Here is an 18,618-nt window from a genome sequence, read left to right as displayed (position 1 = left end):
TATTTTAGAAAGTCATAAAAGGGTTCCTGCCTTTATTGAAGGAACTACTTGACTGTTGCCCACTGAAATCCACTGAGCTACCACAGCATGGCTGCATACTTGAGAGGCAGCTCGGTTACTTTCTCAGGCAATCAAGTCATTTGTTCTTCCTCAATTAGGGTTTATATATTAATGAACAGACTCCCCACTGGTAAGAAGTTCTCTCATTTGGATACTGTGTAAAGAATAGCAATTTTCAGATGAGTTTTGGCCTGTGTTCCACAGAAAAGCCCGATGAGAGTGATTCTTTATCCTGCAGGGCATGAGTATAAGCTAATCAGTACTTGTGGAACCCTCAGCTATTTAATTGGGAAAAAGAGGCTGACACAGTTATGGTGCTCCTTCTATTTATTTAAGATTCTTGAAACTTTTACTAGGAAGTTACGAATCTGTCCTGGATGAGAAGAAGTAATTGATATATATGCAGCTACCAAGAAGTGATGTGCAAGAGTAAGTCAAAATGGCTGAGCTGTTACCAAAAAAAAAAAAGACATCCTTCTAAAATATATTGCTAGTTAAACGGTGTCCTGTTCTGCTAATGAAAAGAGATGGAGAATAAAGATCAGAGTCAGCCTCTACAGTTAATTTTTCTGTACACTTTGATGGTTTTCTTATTATTTGTCTTCTGTTCCTATTTTTCTGTCTGTACAGATATCCAAACTATAACATCTCCCTTTTACATCAAAGGGATTTGAGAAAGGACTGCCCTGATCTTCCCTCCTTTCATCTGTCTCTCCTTGCTTCTCCATGTTGTTTTTTGTTTGTTTTTTTTTTCCTCTGTAGCTACAAGTGGATACCACCCAGTGACTGCAAAGGCATTTCAAAAGAAGTTTCGTTGCTCCATTGAGGGGCCTTAGAGCTGACAAGCACGCTGCTAAAATTGGATCCTTCTCATCAGTGGGAGTATGGCCTGGGTATGGGCTCATGCCTGTCTTCGCAGGGGCTCTCCGGGGTATCACTTACGTAGCTGTAACAGTTGCTTAATTTGCCTCAAGTTCTTTACAGTTAGTTGCGTGGTTTAATGTATCAGATAAGTAAATACCACAAAGTGCAAACATCTGAGTCTTCATGCAATACAAGTATGGTAGCTTTTGGTAGAGGTAGTCAAGTTCCACAGGAAGGTCCAAAATTACAGAGGATAAATGATGCCATATTAGCATGCATATTAGAACTCCTCTGCTTTAGGAAATGAAATGGTAAAAGAGTTTGAAATCACCAAAATGGTGCCTTTTTTTTTTTTAAATCCATTGAATCTGGAGGCTCTGTCTCTTAGGTTCCCAGATCTTTTCCCAGGACTTTTGATTTTTTGTGTATTCATACCAGAATAAGTCTAGAGCAGGGTCTCCCAGGTGTGCAGGACTCAGAGTGTCCCGGCCCTTGGGTATAAGCAGAGTTCTCAAATGTTTGGGGTTTCATGCTGCTCAGCTAAAAGGCAAAATGTGACAGGTAGCTTCCAGGTTCACAAGATAGAGAGGGTGGCCCTGCTAGTTCCATGGAGCAGGCAGGCCTGAAAATGTCAAGTACCTCCAGAAGTCCTGTTTTTCTGGAAAATTTTCAACCAGCTTGAAAGTGTTGCACAAATAACAATAAGTTCAGTTTGTTTTAATGTTACAGATTAAGTCTATGTATGCTGCTTCTGATGCTTGACATGGGACTCAGACTCCTGCAGGTATTCACATTTCAGCAAAGAATGATGCCAGTCCCTCAGGAAATTAATGTGGATTTTAGGATGCTGACAAGTGCAAGATCCTGCACCTGTGTCTGGGCAAACCCAGGCATGAATACAGGATGGACAGAGAATGGATTGGGAACAGCACTGAGGAGGACTTGGGGGTGTTGGTGGGTGAAAAACTCAACATGAGCTGGCAACATGCACTTGCAGAAAGCCAGCCATATCATGGGCTGCATCAAAAGAAGTGTGGCCTGCAGGTCGAGGGAGGTGATTCTCCCCCTCTAGTCCGCTCTTGTGAGACGCCAAACAGAGTAGAGCATTCAGCACAAGAAGGGCATGGACCTGTTGGAGAGAGTCCAGAGGAGGGCCACAGAGATGATCAAGGGGCTGGAGCAACTCTGCTACGAAGAAAGGCTGAGGGATAGGGCTTTGGGCAGCCTGCTCTGGTGGGAGGTGTCCCTGCCCATGGCAGGGGGGTTGGAACTGGATGGGCTTTAAGGTCCTTTCCAACTCAAACCTTTCTGTGATTCTATTCTATGAAGTATTGTGTATCTAATTAGCAGTTCTGAGCACTACATACGGTATACGTATATCTGTGTGTATATACTGTAGATCTGCATTCCTATGGGTGAAGTTCCTCTCGTTTTTACCTAAACTCGTTCTATCAATAGGAAACACCTGGGAACATGTTCACTTATAAATTCCATTGCTAACTCTGTTTTTTCAGATCTGTTTGTGTTTTAGAACACCAAACTTTCCACATTCCCATCAATGGAAAAGCCTAATGTGTGATTAATTGTTACCCATGCTATAGTATTCACTGATAAATCTTTAAGTATGAATACGTGAGCCAGAGTATTTTATCCCTAGTGAATAATAGTACAAGAGCCTAGACTGGTGCTGAAACCTTCTTAAAAATAACGCTTGCCACTAACTTTTGCTTTGAGAGTTAAAACTTGCAAGACAGAAAGCCCTGCAATTCAGGGAGCTGATGCTGCTCAGCAGCCTAAGGCAGGCAAGTACAAAGCTACAGAATTCAAACCCTTTGGGTTCAGAGAGTGATCCTCTCATGGCATCAACTGCTTAGCCATATGCTTTAATCTGTTTCATTGTACATCATTCAAATACTCAGAGTCTGTCTTGCATCTTCAGTGAATGCCATTAACGATGTCATGTTGTACCTGTGCATTACTATTAGCTAGGATGTAAAGCGTCTCTCTTCCCTGAATCTTCAATTCAGTGCTTTTTCTGACACCTTTTTTAGTTTTGCTGTGTTTTATATTCAATAGAAACAATTCCCAGTGCAGCATTTTAGTATCAGCCTGTCTGCTATGAGACTTAATTTTTCTTCTGTAATTTACAGCCTGGGTCTTCAGTTAAAAGAACTGCACATAGATGTGGAATAGCAAAGTGTCACATGTACTGATTCAATTGTTTTGTTATAATCCAATAAAATTAAATCCGTTTAGCACAGACGTAAGTAACTGCAACAGTATTTGTGTAGGGAGACAAATCCAGGTATTACAGAAACGCGGACAGTATGAAGAAACTGAAGAGGCTGCGCTGACAACAAAACACATCATTACATAAAACCAAGCTACTGCTAGAGCTGAGGCTTGTTCCCTTACCTAGTGACTGCAAAGATTTGGGCTTGATTTCCAAATGGACGGGTAACTATTGAGTATTCAGTATAGGTTCCCCAGTGTGCTTTATACAAGTTTAACAGAGGTAGGCATAAGTTACAGCAGATTCAGGAGAGTCATCCTTTCTGAAATTGTCCCAAAACAGCAACTTCTGTTACTATACTTGAGTACAAGCCGAGGCAGGGCAAGCTTTGTGCTCTCTCAGTTTGCTACAGCTCAGATGAAAGGTTTGACCAAAATTAACAGCATTCTTTCAAAGGCTATATATATGAGGTTTTTCACTATAAGAAAAAGGCAAAAATAATAGCCCACGTATAGCTAATGAGCTATTTAAGCAATAGTACTGAAGTAAGGTGTCTGTGTCTGTGTGTGTCTTAAGTGACTTAAGATTGTGGTAAGGAGCATTGCCTACTGCTTTTAAGTGACTGTACCCTTTGGATTTAGTAACCAGGGTGACGAAGCTGGTGAGGGGTCTGGAGAACAAGTCTTACGAGGAGCGGCTGAGGGAGCTGGGATTGTTCAGCCTGGAGAAGAGGAGGCTCAGGGGTGACCTTATCGCTCTCTATAGGTACCTTAAAGGAGGCTGTAGCGAGGTGGGGGTTGGTCTATTCTCCCACGTGCCTGGTGACAGGACGAGGGGGAATGGGCTAAAGTTGCGTCAGGGGAGGTTTAGGTTGGATGTTAGGAAGAACTTCTTTACTGAAAGGGTTGTTAGGCATTGGAATGGGCTGCCCAGGGAAGTGGTTGAGTCACCATCCCTGGAGGTCTTTAAAAGACATTTCGATGTTGAGCTTAGTGATATGGTTTAGTGGAGGACTTGTTAGTGTTAGGTCAGAGGTTGGACTGGGTGATCTTGGAGGTCTCTTCCAACCTAGACGATTCTGTGATTCTGTGAACCCCATCACACAGTTCCATTGTTTCACTGTTGGACACTTTGCTACGCAAAACAGTGGGTTTTGTTCAAGGTCTGATCTCGGAGTTCACTGGAGTATTGCTAATGGCATCACCTCACATAGGCTCCAGCTCCTTGGGTACTATTGGAAACACACCATTCCTAGATACTTTTAGGGCTCCATAAGTCAAAAAATGCTTGCAGCTACTGAAACTTCAGCGTTTCTTCTTATGAGAATGAAAATGCCATATACTAGATATTTAGATAATGTTAAAAGTAGATGCCCTGAGGTTTAAGCACTGGTCTGGTACCCAGTAAACCAGGTTTCATTTCTCTGCCACTGTATCTTTTGATCTTGTTACAATGAACAAATCACTTATTCTTTTTCAGCCTCTGAAATGAATCTCATGCTTTTTTTCTTTCTTTTTTTTTTTTTTCTTCCCTCCCGTGCTGTTTATCTGGTTTGCAAATTTCAGCCATAAATTCTTTGGGTATGTTAATGAGTGACTGACTATTTATACAGAGCCTGGGACAGTGAACTGATTGAGACCGGAGGAAATCACCAGAGTCCAAACAACAGCAGCAGCAGCATTATTGTGTGAGAGAGCTGCAGTAAATACACACATAGATGAAAAGCTACTGCCATCATTGTGTTCAATCATAACAATTGTTGAGTTGCACCACATAATACCCACAGCATGCATATACTAATTAAATGCATTTAGGTCAAACGGTTACATTTGTCATACATGCTTGTTCCAATTTTATCTAGTCCTCACTCAAAGAAGTTTCCCACTGATGTTTTTCCACTCAAAATCATAGTGGAGTAGTTGTTGGGCAAAGATGATAGGGGTGGACACCAGAAGATACCGAATTGCCCTCTGATCTAAAGTTGCACATGACTAAGAGCTCTCTTCAGTACAGTGTCCTTCTATCTGTCATGCCTTTCACAGATATTTGGCATAAAAAAGAGGAAAGCGATTAGGAGTGGAGGTAATTTATACTTCAGAGATAATTTATACTTCATAGATAATTTATACTTCAAAAGAAATTAAATAATTGAAATGATCATTAGTACTATACAGTGAGATTAAACTAATTTGCTTTTAAGTCTTTAGCCAGTATATATGAAGGTATGATTAGGATCCACTTAAAAATGAAAAGAAAAAAAAAAAGAAAAAAGACCAAAAAAAAAACTAATTTTAAAAAGATTCAGATGTTTTGATGTGTTACCTTGGCTTTGAGAGAGGTAACTTCCTTCATCCATATCCTGTTGTGACTATAGAGGGATGTTTTCAAAAGATAAAAAAATAAGCTGACCTTTTGATGATTCTATTAACTTAGGGACATATGACAATTAGAAATATGAGCACAGAGAAAAAGCAATAACATTTACTCAGATAACTCCCATTTATTTCATACTGTTTTTATTTTAAGCCTGTGATCTAGGGTGGCGGAATTTGATCCAAAAAAGCACTGCTCATAGCCAGCCTTTCCAGTATTCGTTTTCTGAGAGCACAGTTACAGTTCTCTTTGCTACCTGCATCTTTAAGAAGGCTTTCCCAGACAAGGGAAAAACTGAGGTACCAAAGGTGACGCCTGAATTCCAGAAAAGGTTGAGCACGTGTCCTCTGCAAAAACAAGCTTTGTCAGGTGTCACCAAATCAGGCTCTGAAACCGGTAATCACCTTCTAAACCTTCTGCCCTTAGGTTTCGTTTATAGCTGTATAAATACAAGTGGAGTTGTGGCAATGCCTTTGAAGCCAAATATTATCCTGAAATGTGTGTATGACAACACAAGGAAAGGTTCCTTTGTTTAGGAGTGAGATGCTCCTGGTTCCTCCTCCAAATAACAATGTTGCCTTGAAACCAAAGGAAAAATTGCATTGATTTTTCTCATTGCAATGGCCCCTGGCATGTCCTTTGACATTTGGGATCGTCTCTAAGGAGATGTTTCCTTTGCAACTCACAAATCTCATCAGTCAAATGTAGGTTCTCAATTAAGCTGTTTCCACTGGTAGACAGCCCTTTGGAGTATAAAGTTGCTGAGCTTTGGGCTCCTCCATGCCAGTTGGCTTATCTGCTTAAGAAACATGGGCTCTAAGTGTGGTTTTAAAGTGATAACAATTTATCTGCTGGAGAATGCACTTTGCACTGGTGACTGGTTGCTTCAGGTTAACCAGGAACAGGTTTAAACTAAACCAAAATAAGCTTTTTAACTGGAGAACATCTATTTAAATTATAATTCAAATTATTACTGGAACTTTTATATAGAGACAAATCCTAAATCATTTCGCAAAGGTAAATGTTCCATAAAAATGAGGACTCAAGTTTAGGCTTTATATCAGACTTGAAAATTAAGGAACCAGCTTCCTCTTGATTTCAGTGAGAGTTAGGGATTGCTTTTGAAGGTAGGTAGGGACTGAAATCTCCTGGATTTCCTGTGAATCTGTGACTGCCTGACTCTTGTGAACCCAAGCGATTGGTAAAGTGGCGACTTGGCCCCTTCAGCTGTTAAGGCACATGGTAAAATTTACCCTGCGACTCACCTGAGATGGACTCAGTTGTCAGCAGTGGGACGTTTTTTCATAAAACTGGTGCAATTCAGTGGAGGTGGAATTTGTGGACTTGCAGCTAGCCCTTTATTTGCAAAGAGAGGGGGCCTTTGTGCTTACTGTGCTGTGCTGGGCCTGGCTTTCCTAGGCCCCACTTCTGTGCTGTGTTAGCCTAACAACTTATTTCACAGATTATCTTTAGAAAATCTTTTTACGCTGTGCTTTTTTCCCCACTACTTCCCTTGGGCACAAGCAGCACAGTAGCATACTGCGCTGCTCCTTCTTTTGCCTGGAAGATTTATATTCAGCAAAGGCGATGTTTCATGTTGCAAAATATGTGACATTTGCGCAATGCCATGGCTCATTTTTGTGGCCTGCGGAAAATTGCCCTGTAGAGGCTGTTGTAACAGGGAATATTCTCACAGAGCATCTGGTCAACATGGTCACACCACTTGGTAGGAATTAAAATGAAAAAAATTAATCTGGTGGGGAAAATAAATTTCAGTGTGCCAGCCACTTCATACCTGTCTTAGTTGTAGTGGAGCTTTCTGGCCAGGAGATGACTCTTCCACAATCCCCACAGGGCCTGCAAATAGATGATCATACTTCTTAATGCTTCCTTCATATGTAACCAATACATTTTCCTTCCCTACCAAAGGTCCCAGGTAACCACGGTGCCTACATACTCCATGATGTGGCCTTTCAGAGGACACCTGAGTCTGAAAAGTAGCAGTAAGTATTCAGATTATTACTTGAGAGGTGCCTACCTGCTCTGATTTTGGATTAAGAGCTTGAATATTATGAGATTATTGGAGATAGGCATTTTATTATAGAATCAATATAAAGTAGATAAGTGCTTCTAATATCTGTTACTGCAGAAGTCTGATCTTCTGAATCAGTCGATCAGCTTTCCTGTTCAGGATCTTTGCCAAGCACCTCTAGAAGAACCACAGAAAGCTGTGCAGCTGCCTGAAGCTTCTCTCCTCAGAAACGCTGTTCTGCTTTACCTTCTCCAGATCCATATAGTTTCAGTCCAGAACTAGACACTGGCAAACCACTCCACCCACCCTCAGTTTTCTCTTCTGTCCCTCCCTTGACAAAGCCCAGCTGCAGTCGGAAGCATTTAATGCTGCACACAGTGAGTGCTGCATGTCAGGGTGTTATCCTGCCATCCTTCTCTTCCCACCCTTTCCAAGAAACACCAGAGGACTGACAGAAGGACGTTTATTGTTTTCCCACCTCAGCAGTCTGTCAGATTGGTTTCTGTATGAAGTCATACATGCATATTCTCTGGAAGGGAGAGAAGCAGAGACACCTCTGTCAGATCCTCAATGCAGGAGCCGAAGCTCAGTGCCTGCCAGTGCTTCCTGTAGCTGAGAATACAGAGAACTACTCACACAGAAGGAGACCAGCTTGGAATAATTACGAAGCTGAACCAAAGTAAGAAGATCTGCAAACCATTTGTCAGCCATTGACTGGGCCACCGTGCTGAGAGATTGTCTCATTGCTTACTATTTTATCTGCAATGAAGCAAGCACTGTGGCCTTAGCTGTGGGCAAGTGTTCTACCTTGCCAGGTGTGAGACAAATGCAGTGAAGAAGTGGTGTCTCTACCCTCCAGATTAGGCTTTAAATACAAAATGAGGCAATAAACAGACACAGACAAATAGATGTAGAACCATAACAGTGAACTGCTGCTTATGGTATTGGATAGCTCTTTCCTTGCAATGCTACAGGGTACTTCTATCAGTTTACAAAAGCAAAGCCAAGGGTGTTGCAGAGATGTCCAGTAATAAAAAGGGTTGAAAAGAATTTGGCGTTTCCATGTTTTTGATGTGGCCTTAATTATCACTGGTTTTATTTGTTGATTAGAAGTACATGTAGCTTTGTCCCCACATTGTGAAACTTCCACTTGTAGGAATTAGCAGCTAGCGATGGTATAAAGATAAACTATTTGCAGTATGGAAGCACCACTGTTACACTAGCCTTTTAAAGAGTAATAGTTGACATGTTCTTGAGAACATGCTTTTCCTCCTTAAAGACACAAAGAGTCGTGGCTTTCAGCCAGCAGGCTGGTGAGAAGCAAAGTCACCTCTCATGTTTTTCAAAAGCATATTTTTGTTTTTCAGCTACACTGAAAAGACATGTTTTATCACTGTCGTGTATCAGTCAAACTTTAATACTGCTACAACTGGATTTATGGTATGACATTATACCTCTGGACATGATATATTCTCCAGACGTGATTTGCAGGAGTAATCTGTTGCAGTTCAATCAGTGGAACTAAGTAAATTAGTCATCACACAACTACACATTCAGGACTATAATAAATTACTAGGGAACTCATTACAGAGCAGGAAATAAAAAGAGTCAGTGTTTAGAGACTTGTCACTGTACTTTATATCTCATTCTTGGATCTGTGTTTCCTGGAGATCTCTCCTCAGATGTAGAAGCAAGACAGAAATGTCTTGAAGATACAACAGTACTCAGTTATAGAAGATTTTCAAAAGCAGACAACTTCCTGTGTGTAGATCTGTGCCCATACTTAGAAAATGTCAAAACTCCTGAAAGCTTGGATAAAGCAACAGGTTAAACGTTGTATGTGGAAGATGACAGCAAATAGTGAAATTTGATTCTGTTCAAACATGGGCTTGAGAACTCTGCCTGCCTTTTCAGCACTCGAAAGGACTGCTTCAATTTGACCTGGTGTGTATTTGCCCCATACAGACACGAGCAGAGCCTCAAACAGGGCTACTAAAATTCCAAGAGTATTTCTATTTAACATTTCCCTCAATTTAAAGTTATTCAAAGATGTAAAAGAGAACAAAAGAAAAATCTGTTTAAAAGTGTTAGTTTCCCAGTGTGCTTGTATAAAATCGTCCTTTCTAGGGGTTGGAGGTATTCCTATGGCATCCCATCCTCCCCATTTTATTGTTTATTCTTAAAACATCTTTGAGATATGGATGGGTTTTTCACGTCCTCTTTTCAGAGGAGAAATTGAGACACAGAAAGACAAAATGATTTGCCCAAGATCAACAGAAAGTCTCTGGCAAAGAAAATAACTTCTTTCTTTCTTTCCTTCTTTCTTTCTTTCTTCCTTCCTTCCTTCCTTCCTTCCTCTTTCTTTTTTTCTTTTTCTTTCTTTTTTCTTTTTCTTTCTTTCTCTTTCTTTCTTTCTTTCTTTCTTTCTTTCTTTCTTTCTTTCTTTCTTTCTTTCTTTCTTTTTTTTTCTTTTCTTTCTTTCATTCCCTCTTTTCATTCTTTCTTTTTCTTTCTTTTTCTTTCTTTTTCTTTCTCTTTTTCTTTCTTTTTCTTTTCTTTCTTCTTTCTTTCTTTTTCTTTCTTTTTCTTTCTTTTTCCTTCTTTCATTCTCTTTCTTTTCTTTCTTCTTTCTCTTTCTTTCTTTCTTTCTTTCTCTTTCTTCCTTTTTCTCTCCCTCTTTTTTTTTTTTCTTATATAGGAGTAACCACAATGCTGCTTATTGCACAATGTTAGTAATTTTCTGGACCCAAGATAGATTTAGATAATATGAAAGACAAAAAATTAGATTAAACTAGTAGTGCCTTGTACATCTTCAGCATTTCAAATTTGGAGCTGTAATTTATTTTGAGAAGAATGTTCTTTTATAAATGGATTTTCCATCCCTTTTTAATCCTTGGATATTGTTTGGATTGTCACATTGTTCTTCTGTCATGCTGTCTTTTTCACTGCATATATTGAATCCAGGCTGTCACTGCCAATTAGGGAAGTATTTGGGATATTTCCCAAAATAATATCTTCTTTTCCTTAGTGGCAAGAGCCTCTGGTTGTTGTGATTTAGGATATTGGCATTACTTGAACTCGCTAGTGCTGCCCCACTTTACACCAGCTAGGGATGTTGCTGCCTATTACCGAAAAGCTTGTTCCAGATACTTTTGCCAGCAGGAGGTTCATGAAAAAATTACATTTTTGAAGTTTTGGGAAGTGAGTAACTACTAGTCTTAAGTACATAAAAGGTTTGTAACAGAATAGTACTGATTTTAACTATTTGATTTCTTTAGGCTGTTACTGACACCCATGAGTGGTTTCACTGATTGAAATTGGACTCATGGTAAATGCTCATGATTAGAATTTTTTTGAGCTTCACATTTGTCTGCTTCAAGTATCAGATCCCATTGTGGTACTTGTACTACACACTCTGAATTTCATTGTGACAAGAGATAAGTGCAATTTGGTCATAATTTTCCACCAAGTTCTCCATTGTTTTATAGCAAACATAGAGTCTTCATTTCAGTTGATGTCTCAGCATCTGCTTGTGTCGCTGTGGAAGCACTCTGGCTGTGCACACGTGTTTGATGAACAATCAGAACCAGCGGTCCTGGAGTGGAAGTAAGACCACCTTTCTCTGGCTGGTCATGTTGGGATGTGATGTGTACCTGTACAGGCTGTTGAAAGCTGGATTTCATGCCAGTGCCCTTCTGGCAGGCCTTCATTCATTTGCCAGAGCACATTACTAAAATAATACTAAATGAAGCAACAAAAATGGCATTAGGTGTTCTGTCCCACTCTTTGTTATGGTGCTTGTCCAAAAGATGACACAACAAATTGAATGTAGTCAAGCTCCCTGGCAATGAAAAACAGTTCATAGAACTGTCTCACTTGGTAGGCAAGTAATTCAGACAAGAAAAAGCAACACAGAAAGAAAGCAGCCAAACCGAGGTTAGAAGGATTGATTCCCAAAATCCCAACCCAATGTCTCCTCTTTTTTTCAAATACGACACAGACTTTGAAGCTAAGTCATTAACTGAAATTGTCCATTGTGGACATGAGTGATGAAACAATCATTTACTTCATTGTGTCAGAAAGCCGAATCTGAATAGGTTGGATGGGTGATTATATCTGTGTAAGGGCTATTCTGTATCTGTGGTTGAAAGGCAAAAGGCACATTAAGTTTCTGGTCTCAAGTATTCTGTCTGTATTTTAGTATTATTTGCAAGCAACTTTCTATACAAAAAATCTTGTCAGGTGATATGAGAAGGAATCCAAAAATGATTTTTTTTGTTCAGAAACAGCTTGAAATACAATGATCTATCTCTACCACTGTACTAGGTTAAAATTACAAACAAGTGAATACCTATCCATTTCTTGATTTTTTCCCTGGGCTAATGAATTTCTGTCCGATGTAGAGACAAATTCTTCCTGATAGGAGAAATCTTGTTGGACAGAGATTCAGAGGAGTGTCACAGAATAAAACATTTCTGTTCCACATTCTGGTTTCTTTTCTGGGCCCACTTCTGTCTTTGCGTATATCCAGTCCATTTTCCTCACTAAGGAGAGGTAGAGTTAGGCCTGGTATTACCAAGAGGTGGGGTATTCCAATTCATGTTTTTTCCAGTTCTTTGTCCTAGTCTCTAGTATTAAATTTTTCAAAACGCAAATATTTCTTATTATATCAAATATAATATAGTGAGATCTTCTGTTCTTCTCCACAGTTCTGTAATATCTAAGTCTTGTGCATTACTTATTGCAAGTGATAATTCTCAGGTATTAAAAAATATGCAAAATATCAATCATTTACCACTTGTTAATGTTATATTTTCTGTTGCCCTTACTTCTTCAAAGAAATGAAAAAATATTGACTTGATTTTGTTACAATCAAGAGATGATAAATACTACAATGTTTTAGAGCCATTGCTTGAGACATTTCTTGCCCCACTGAATGAACTAAGATTTTTCCTTTTGCAGTTTTTTCTCCTGGATCTTCCTGCAAGTTCTCCAATCAGTACATCATTCAAGATCACATGGCCGCTCATTACAAGAAACTGATGTCTGCCAAAGGTATGTGTGGTCTTCAACGTTGATGTTATTCATTTAGCTGAAAGGTGAAATCATATTCCAAGGTACACTGGTTGTCCTTAGTTTTGACTGGCTGATGAATTTCTTCCCCCTTTCCTCCCTCTCCCTTTCATTAACTCAAGAGGTGTAGGAGAATTTAAAGCTGAAGCATAATACAGCCTGCTGTAAAAGAGGAGATATGTAGACCTCTTGATTGGAACTGTAACCTTGCTTTGGGAGAAGCAATCCTAACCACTGAGAGGATTAAAGTATACAGAGTCAAACCATCCTACAAAAGGACAAGTTCATTTTAGGAAAGGAAATATTATTTAATTCCCCTGGCTTCTTTTAATAATGGTTTCTGTTTAGATAGATATGGCCGTTGACTTACAGGAAAGGTAAAATGAGAGCTAGGGCAGGTTTTTGTTTAATGGGGAGAATCCATTAGAAGAATAACAGTGAGATTTCAGCTTTGGAAGTTTAGAAGGTTACAGAATCAGTCCTAAGTACCCTAGAGAGAAGTTCCAGCAGCATGCAATTACATTTGAGAGAGCTTTTCAAACATCCTCTCTTCTGTAAATAGCTGCAAACTGCTAGAAGGAGAAACTGGAATTAAAAAAATGTCCTCTGTTGGTTGTCTGGAGCTGTGTAAAATTCCTGGTGCTTCAGGTGCAGATGAAAACAACTAAAGTGAATGGTCATAGCCCTAGTTAGGTTACCGCAAGACTTCCAGTCCTTGGGCTCCCAGCCTTTTTAACAACACAATTCACTGATAACATGCAGCGAGCTCTATAATAACACATAGCTGTAGAACAATAGATCAGATTGCTGCTGCAATCATTTTTTGCCAGGAGAGCGATCCTTTTGGCAATTTGCAGTGCCAAGTGCTTTATCTTAGACTGCCTGCCTCAAATCAAGTGCATCATTTTATCATGGTATCAGAACAAACATTTAAAAGTTGCACGACCTCCACCTCCCTACAGTTCGTGACCATCCCACTCATATTGGGGCCTGGAGGCTGGATTGCTGCTGCATACTGTTGTACTTAAGTGACTTTTGCTCCTGCTTGGCTAATGTCACAGAAATAGAGAACTATAAGGACTGTAGAACTCCAATCCTAGTGCATTGCTCATAAATATACAGAAGCATCAAAACTAATTAAGAACAGCAAAGACTGCCATATATAATTGAAACTTGTTTCATTCTCAACTGGTGAAGCCTAAAATGAGGGAGTGAAGATTGAAAAATAAAAGGAAGAAAACAACTCAAAGATGTTTTTTCAGTTGTTTTGTCTATTACATTCTTAGAGCTCCAAAGAAAATACACAGAAGATATTCTTGGCATAAAAGAAGCCAAGTGCTTTGTTCCAAAGCAGGTTTCAATTTTCCTTTTTTCAATGTCAGTCCTGCACGTCTGTAGCACAATTCAGTCAGACTGGAAAGATCTTCTCACAGTAGATGCCAATCAAAATTTCCAGTGGCTAAAATTTCTAATTATCATGTGTTTTACCACCTGAAATTATAGTTCTCAGAAGTTAGATTTGGAGCATACTAGAGCAGAAACCTCTAATATTAAAACACATATTTTACTTATTGTAATGCTTCCTCATTCCTTTCAGGTTCTCCTTATAGAATTAAACTCACAGACATTGAAAACCATAATAATGCAAGGATATCAAGGTTCTCATCTGTACATACCTTGATGATCTAAAGCGCTGAGTTTCCACGTGTTGCAGATGATAGGGCTTTGTACCTCTGAAAAATCTGGTCAGGGTTGTCTAAGAGGCCTTCTCCAGTACCCTTCTAAATATTCACCAGTCTTTTGGAAATATAGCTGCTTTTTGAAATTCTGCCTATTTGGCCTCACTCCAGTCAAAGCTAGACCTGCACGTCTGAAACATCGTTTGGGGCACTTTTACAAGCTCTGATTTGCTGTGACATTTAGCAGTAATCACTAAAGTGTCTTGGATGAAAATGGAGTCAATGTCCTTCAAATGAAACTGGAGTATCGTACTTCTCCTGACTGATTACTTTTCCCTCCACAGTCAAAAATCGTATTTCCCCATATATTGCAGCTATCTCCAAGTATATGCAATCAGACATACAGCTCCATTAGCATCCATACCATCTCCTGTACAGACACGTGACTTACTGAAGAACATGCAGCAGTAGAGTGACAGGGCTTTGTTCCTTGAAACTCACTTGATTTAACCTTTTGCAACAAAACCCAAATGAGTAAATGACAGAAAAAGCTATATACAAACTGCCAATGTAATCATATAATCAAATAACTTCTCCTGATAGAAAGATGATAAAGAACTGATGACCTTGAGTCTCAGGACAACCTGAATCTCACTGATACACCATCACTTGTCAGTTTCCACTGACTGATAGCAGCTGTACTACTCATCCCTGGAGTATAAGCTTTTTGGGTAGCAATAGATGCTGAAATAAAATGTATACAGCTTTTCTTAACTTGTAAACTAAAAAAAAGGTTTATAAAGTTAGCTGCACTAACTCTTATTTCTATACTGAAGTAAAGATGGGCTACAGCTGCAAAATTCAGGCCCAGGTTTGATATTGAATCAACAGCAGTACTGCTGAGGCACTTATCCTACTCTTTTACCCAGCTAAAGACAAGGGGTCAAGCCCTCAGTTGGTGTAATATAGCATAACTCAAGTGACTTCTCTGCATTTAAGCTGCTAGCTTTTAAAAGCTGACTGTTGGCCAATATAACAGCAGGGAACAGGAGGAAAATAGTAGAGATCCCTAGGAAAAAATAGGATTAGATCATTTGCAGATCTACACTATGAATTATGTTAACATTATGCATACTTGTACAACATTTCCATGGGGAGTTCAGCATCTTGAGATGGCCAGCTTCATCTCTGTCCCTTTTTGGTAAGATTATTTGGGATGTTAGTGTTTCATTGGACTGAACTTTCTTTTTGTTAATACAGCTGCTGTTGATTCATCTGCACCAAAGAGTTTGCATACCAGTGTTAAATGTGAGTATAGTTTTGTTTTGTTTTCAAAATAGGTCTGGCTTCATTTGTTTGGTTTGTAAATACTTGTCTTCTTTTATGATGAAGGTATTCTGAAGAGGCATATGTGTGCCTAAAATACTCATCATTCCAAGTGTGGTTAAGATAATATCTAGTATCTATGTATCTAAGTATCTAATTTAATATCTAAAATAATAGCTGTAGATAGCAGTTGGTTCATGTTTGCACAGATGCAACCTAACTTGCAAACTGAGGGACTCTTCGATATACATACTTTAAGCAATGGTTGTTTGAGGCACAAATTGTTTTAGTTTTCCAGTCCAAACTCAGGCCACTGGCCTATTGAATTCCTTGCTTATTCACACTGTATTTTTAATTACCTTAACTGCCTTGTGTATCCCTAGGCATCAGGTACACTGTAGTTAAAACAGGTTTTGAGAAATTAATGCTTTTTTGGTAAGAGAACATTGCACTGCATCTTAACGCCACCTCTTGGCTGAAGCCTGCAGTACCCAATATGTAGGCAGAATCTCTTCTACCCTTCCTTGTTTGAAAGGAAGATTGATGAAAGGCAATACATTCATCTCTTTACCTGAGAGTTCATTGTGGAATGAGTTTAGATTTCTTCATTCATCTGGTTGTGAGGCATATCCTACTTCTGTTTGATAGTTATGTACATAGGAGCACGCACCCTTTCTACACAGAAAACTCGCATTTTAAGATCAAATTTTAAAAGCCGGAAAAGTGGAAGTGCTATTTTTCCACAGGGCGTGCACAGTGAGTATCATTTAACAGAGATCTGCAGTAAGCTATTTCTCTGAGTGGGGAATGCAGTTGGAAGCAAAGACAGCTCAAAGACAATACTGAGATGCAGTTGTTTAAGCAAGATACACCCAAGCCTTGAAGGCAAACATAACTCATGCCTGTAAAGATTCAGAAAAAAAAAGTGGATCATAAGAGATCTTCAGTATAGGAGAGCAAGAGAATTAAATTCAGGATCACAACACATCACAGTAAAAATTCTCTTCTCTTTGCTTTTTAACACCTTATGCTCAATATCAAATTAGTCTTTCCTCAGTACTGTCTTTCATATAATCATTTTAAACTTACTATTCTTGATTGATTTTAATGTTTGACAGAGAGATGATCCTCTCACAGAAGTGCATGAGGCATAGAATCTCCCTTACTGGAGAAGATCAAGAGGACATAGCATTTGTTGAGCTACCCATGTTAGCTACAATAACAAGCTTTCCTAGAAGATGATGAATCAGAAGGAAGCATTATCTGTGTTTGGTATAATGCTTTCTTAGCATTTCTCTTGTACAGCTAATCAAGAATGTACTGTTGTGTGTGGTTTCTGTTAATTTAGAAGCCATGTGAGTATAAAACTCCTGCACACAGAAGCCATAACATGAGATTCTCAGTCACAGGAAGTGAGGACCCATTATCATTTGTGTCTTTTAACTATCAGTATGCTGCTAAGGAATCACCTTCTTCATTTAATATTTCTCTTCACTAAAACATACTGTGTATCAACTATGTTCTTTTTCAGACAAGTTAACTCCAGGAATGTCTGTCTTAGCAAAAGTAGTTTTGTCCCTGGAAGGATAAAACTCAAAATTTAGAAGTCACAGTAAAAGGACTGATCAGAATTTATTTCTTCTGAAGTGTTAAGTAGGACAGTAGCACAATGGAGGTACAGTCGCTGGTAATAGGGTTGATGTGCAAATCATTTGTACAGCATAAAATGACTTTATGCCTACAAAAATAGGCTTCTGTTTATCATTAGCATATTCAAAGACACAAAATAAATGAAGGTTGTTTTTTTTTGTCAGCCTTCTAGAATAATATGAGAACAAAACTAATTTTCTACTTAGCTGAAGATTATGCATTTTCTTCTTCTCATGTAAAATTCTCTCCTACAACCATTTCTACTATTGATACTGCTAGTTGCTATTTATGGTGTGTTTCTAAAACATTGAAATTTATCAGAACACACAAGATGCACATTCTGATGCAGTACATTTTACCTGTTCTCAATCCATACACTCATGTAGTTAAAACCTTGCTTTCCAAATGTGCAAAGTGTATTGAATAGCACCCGGTTCACCAGTCAGCTGCAAGAATAAATTTCAGGTCACTTGGTAGTGATGCAGACATATGTAAACCTCTTAAAATAATAAAAAAAAATATACAGAAAAAAATAAACTGAAACAGCTGCAGAGATCAATTCTGAAACAACAGAACAAAATACAGTGTACAGTGTTTTGTTTCATTGTAAGAATAAATACATTGTGGATAAAACACTAAATAAAATGTAAACACTGTAAATAAAACACTTTTTTGACAATGTGGAAATGCACCATTTCACAAGGTCTCTGCATTATTGCACTTCAGGTTAAAAACTGCATACACAAGATGGGAAACATGCAATGTGTAGGGCTTTCTCCTGAATGTCTTCAGGTATATCCTAGATTTTCAATTTTAGGGTTAAAAAAGGCATGGTTTTAAATTGGGCTTTTTGTTGTTTTAGGTTTCGCGGAGTTACTAATGTTGCAGTTGGTAAGAGTGTCGTTGAGTTAGCTGTATTTATTTTATATAAGAAATTCTTCTCATGACCTTTACATCTGGTATACAAAGCATTGAAAGTGCCAGCTTTGTTAGTCATGAGAGCGGCATGACTTTTGAAACTACTATGAAAACAGTGATTCCATGGCCATCCCAGTGTTGAAAGTATCTGACTGGGAGGATATTTACGTTTCATATTCTCAGCAGAAGCCACATTTACTAGAAAGAGCATCTAACAAGTATGGAAAGAGCTTAAGTTATGCTGAACACAGCAGTAACCAGGTTTCAGAAGATTGTCTTAGCAATCAAAAAGAATTTCTGTTCCAAAGGAAATGTTAAATTTCTAAAAAAATCCATTACGAGGCATCATTTTTATACCAATGAAAGAGAAAAATCAAAATAATTATTTATACAGCATTGAGCTTGAGAAT

At 38.8% G+C, this 18,618-nt stretch overlaps 2 protein-coding genes across 4 annotated transcripts in view; one reads left to right on the top strand and one right to left on the bottom strand.

Moving 5' to 3' along the window:
- Positions 1–18,618, bottom strand: part of KCNK2 (potassium two pore domain channel subfamily K member 2) — a 157,748-nt gene that overhangs the window by 138,943 nt on the left and 187 nt on the right. For 2 of the 3 annotated variants that reach the window (XM_066993656.1, XM_066993660.1), the window contains exons 2-3: positions 17,650–17,736; positions 7,326–7,387 (exon numbers count right to left, since the gene is read on the bottom strand). The gene's annotated coding sequence lies outside the window, so the exon portion shown is untranslated. The remainder of the gene's footprint in view (positions 1–7,325; positions 7,388–17,649; positions 17,737–18,618) is intronic. The other variant, XM_048057552.2, reaches the window with a different exon arrangement.
- Positions 7,153–18,618, top strand: part of LOC106031626 (spermatogenesis-associated protein 7 homolog) — a 44,041-nt gene continuing 32,575 nt past the window's right edge. Inside the window, exons 1-4 of the mRNA XM_066995538.1 lie at positions 7,153–7,256; positions 7,460–7,533; positions 12,525–12,617; positions 15,575–15,622. Coding sequence (XP_066851639.1) covers positions 7,153–7,256; positions 7,460–7,533; positions 12,525–12,617; positions 15,575–15,622 — 319 coding nt within the window. The remainder of the gene's footprint in view (positions 7,257–7,459; positions 7,534–12,524; positions 12,618–15,574; positions 15,623–18,618) is intronic.

This window comes from Anser cygnoides, chromosome 3, assembly GCF_040182565.1.
Source record: "Anser cygnoides isolate HZ-2024a breed goose chromosome 3, Taihu_goose_T2T_genome, whole genome shotgun sequence".
Classification (NCBI taxonomy): domain Eukaryota; kingdom Metazoa; phylum Chordata; class Aves; order Anseriformes; family Anatidae; genus Anser; species Anser cygnoides.
Note: the sequence above shows the minus strand (reverse complement) of the source record. Positions and strands in the feature narration are given on the sequence as shown.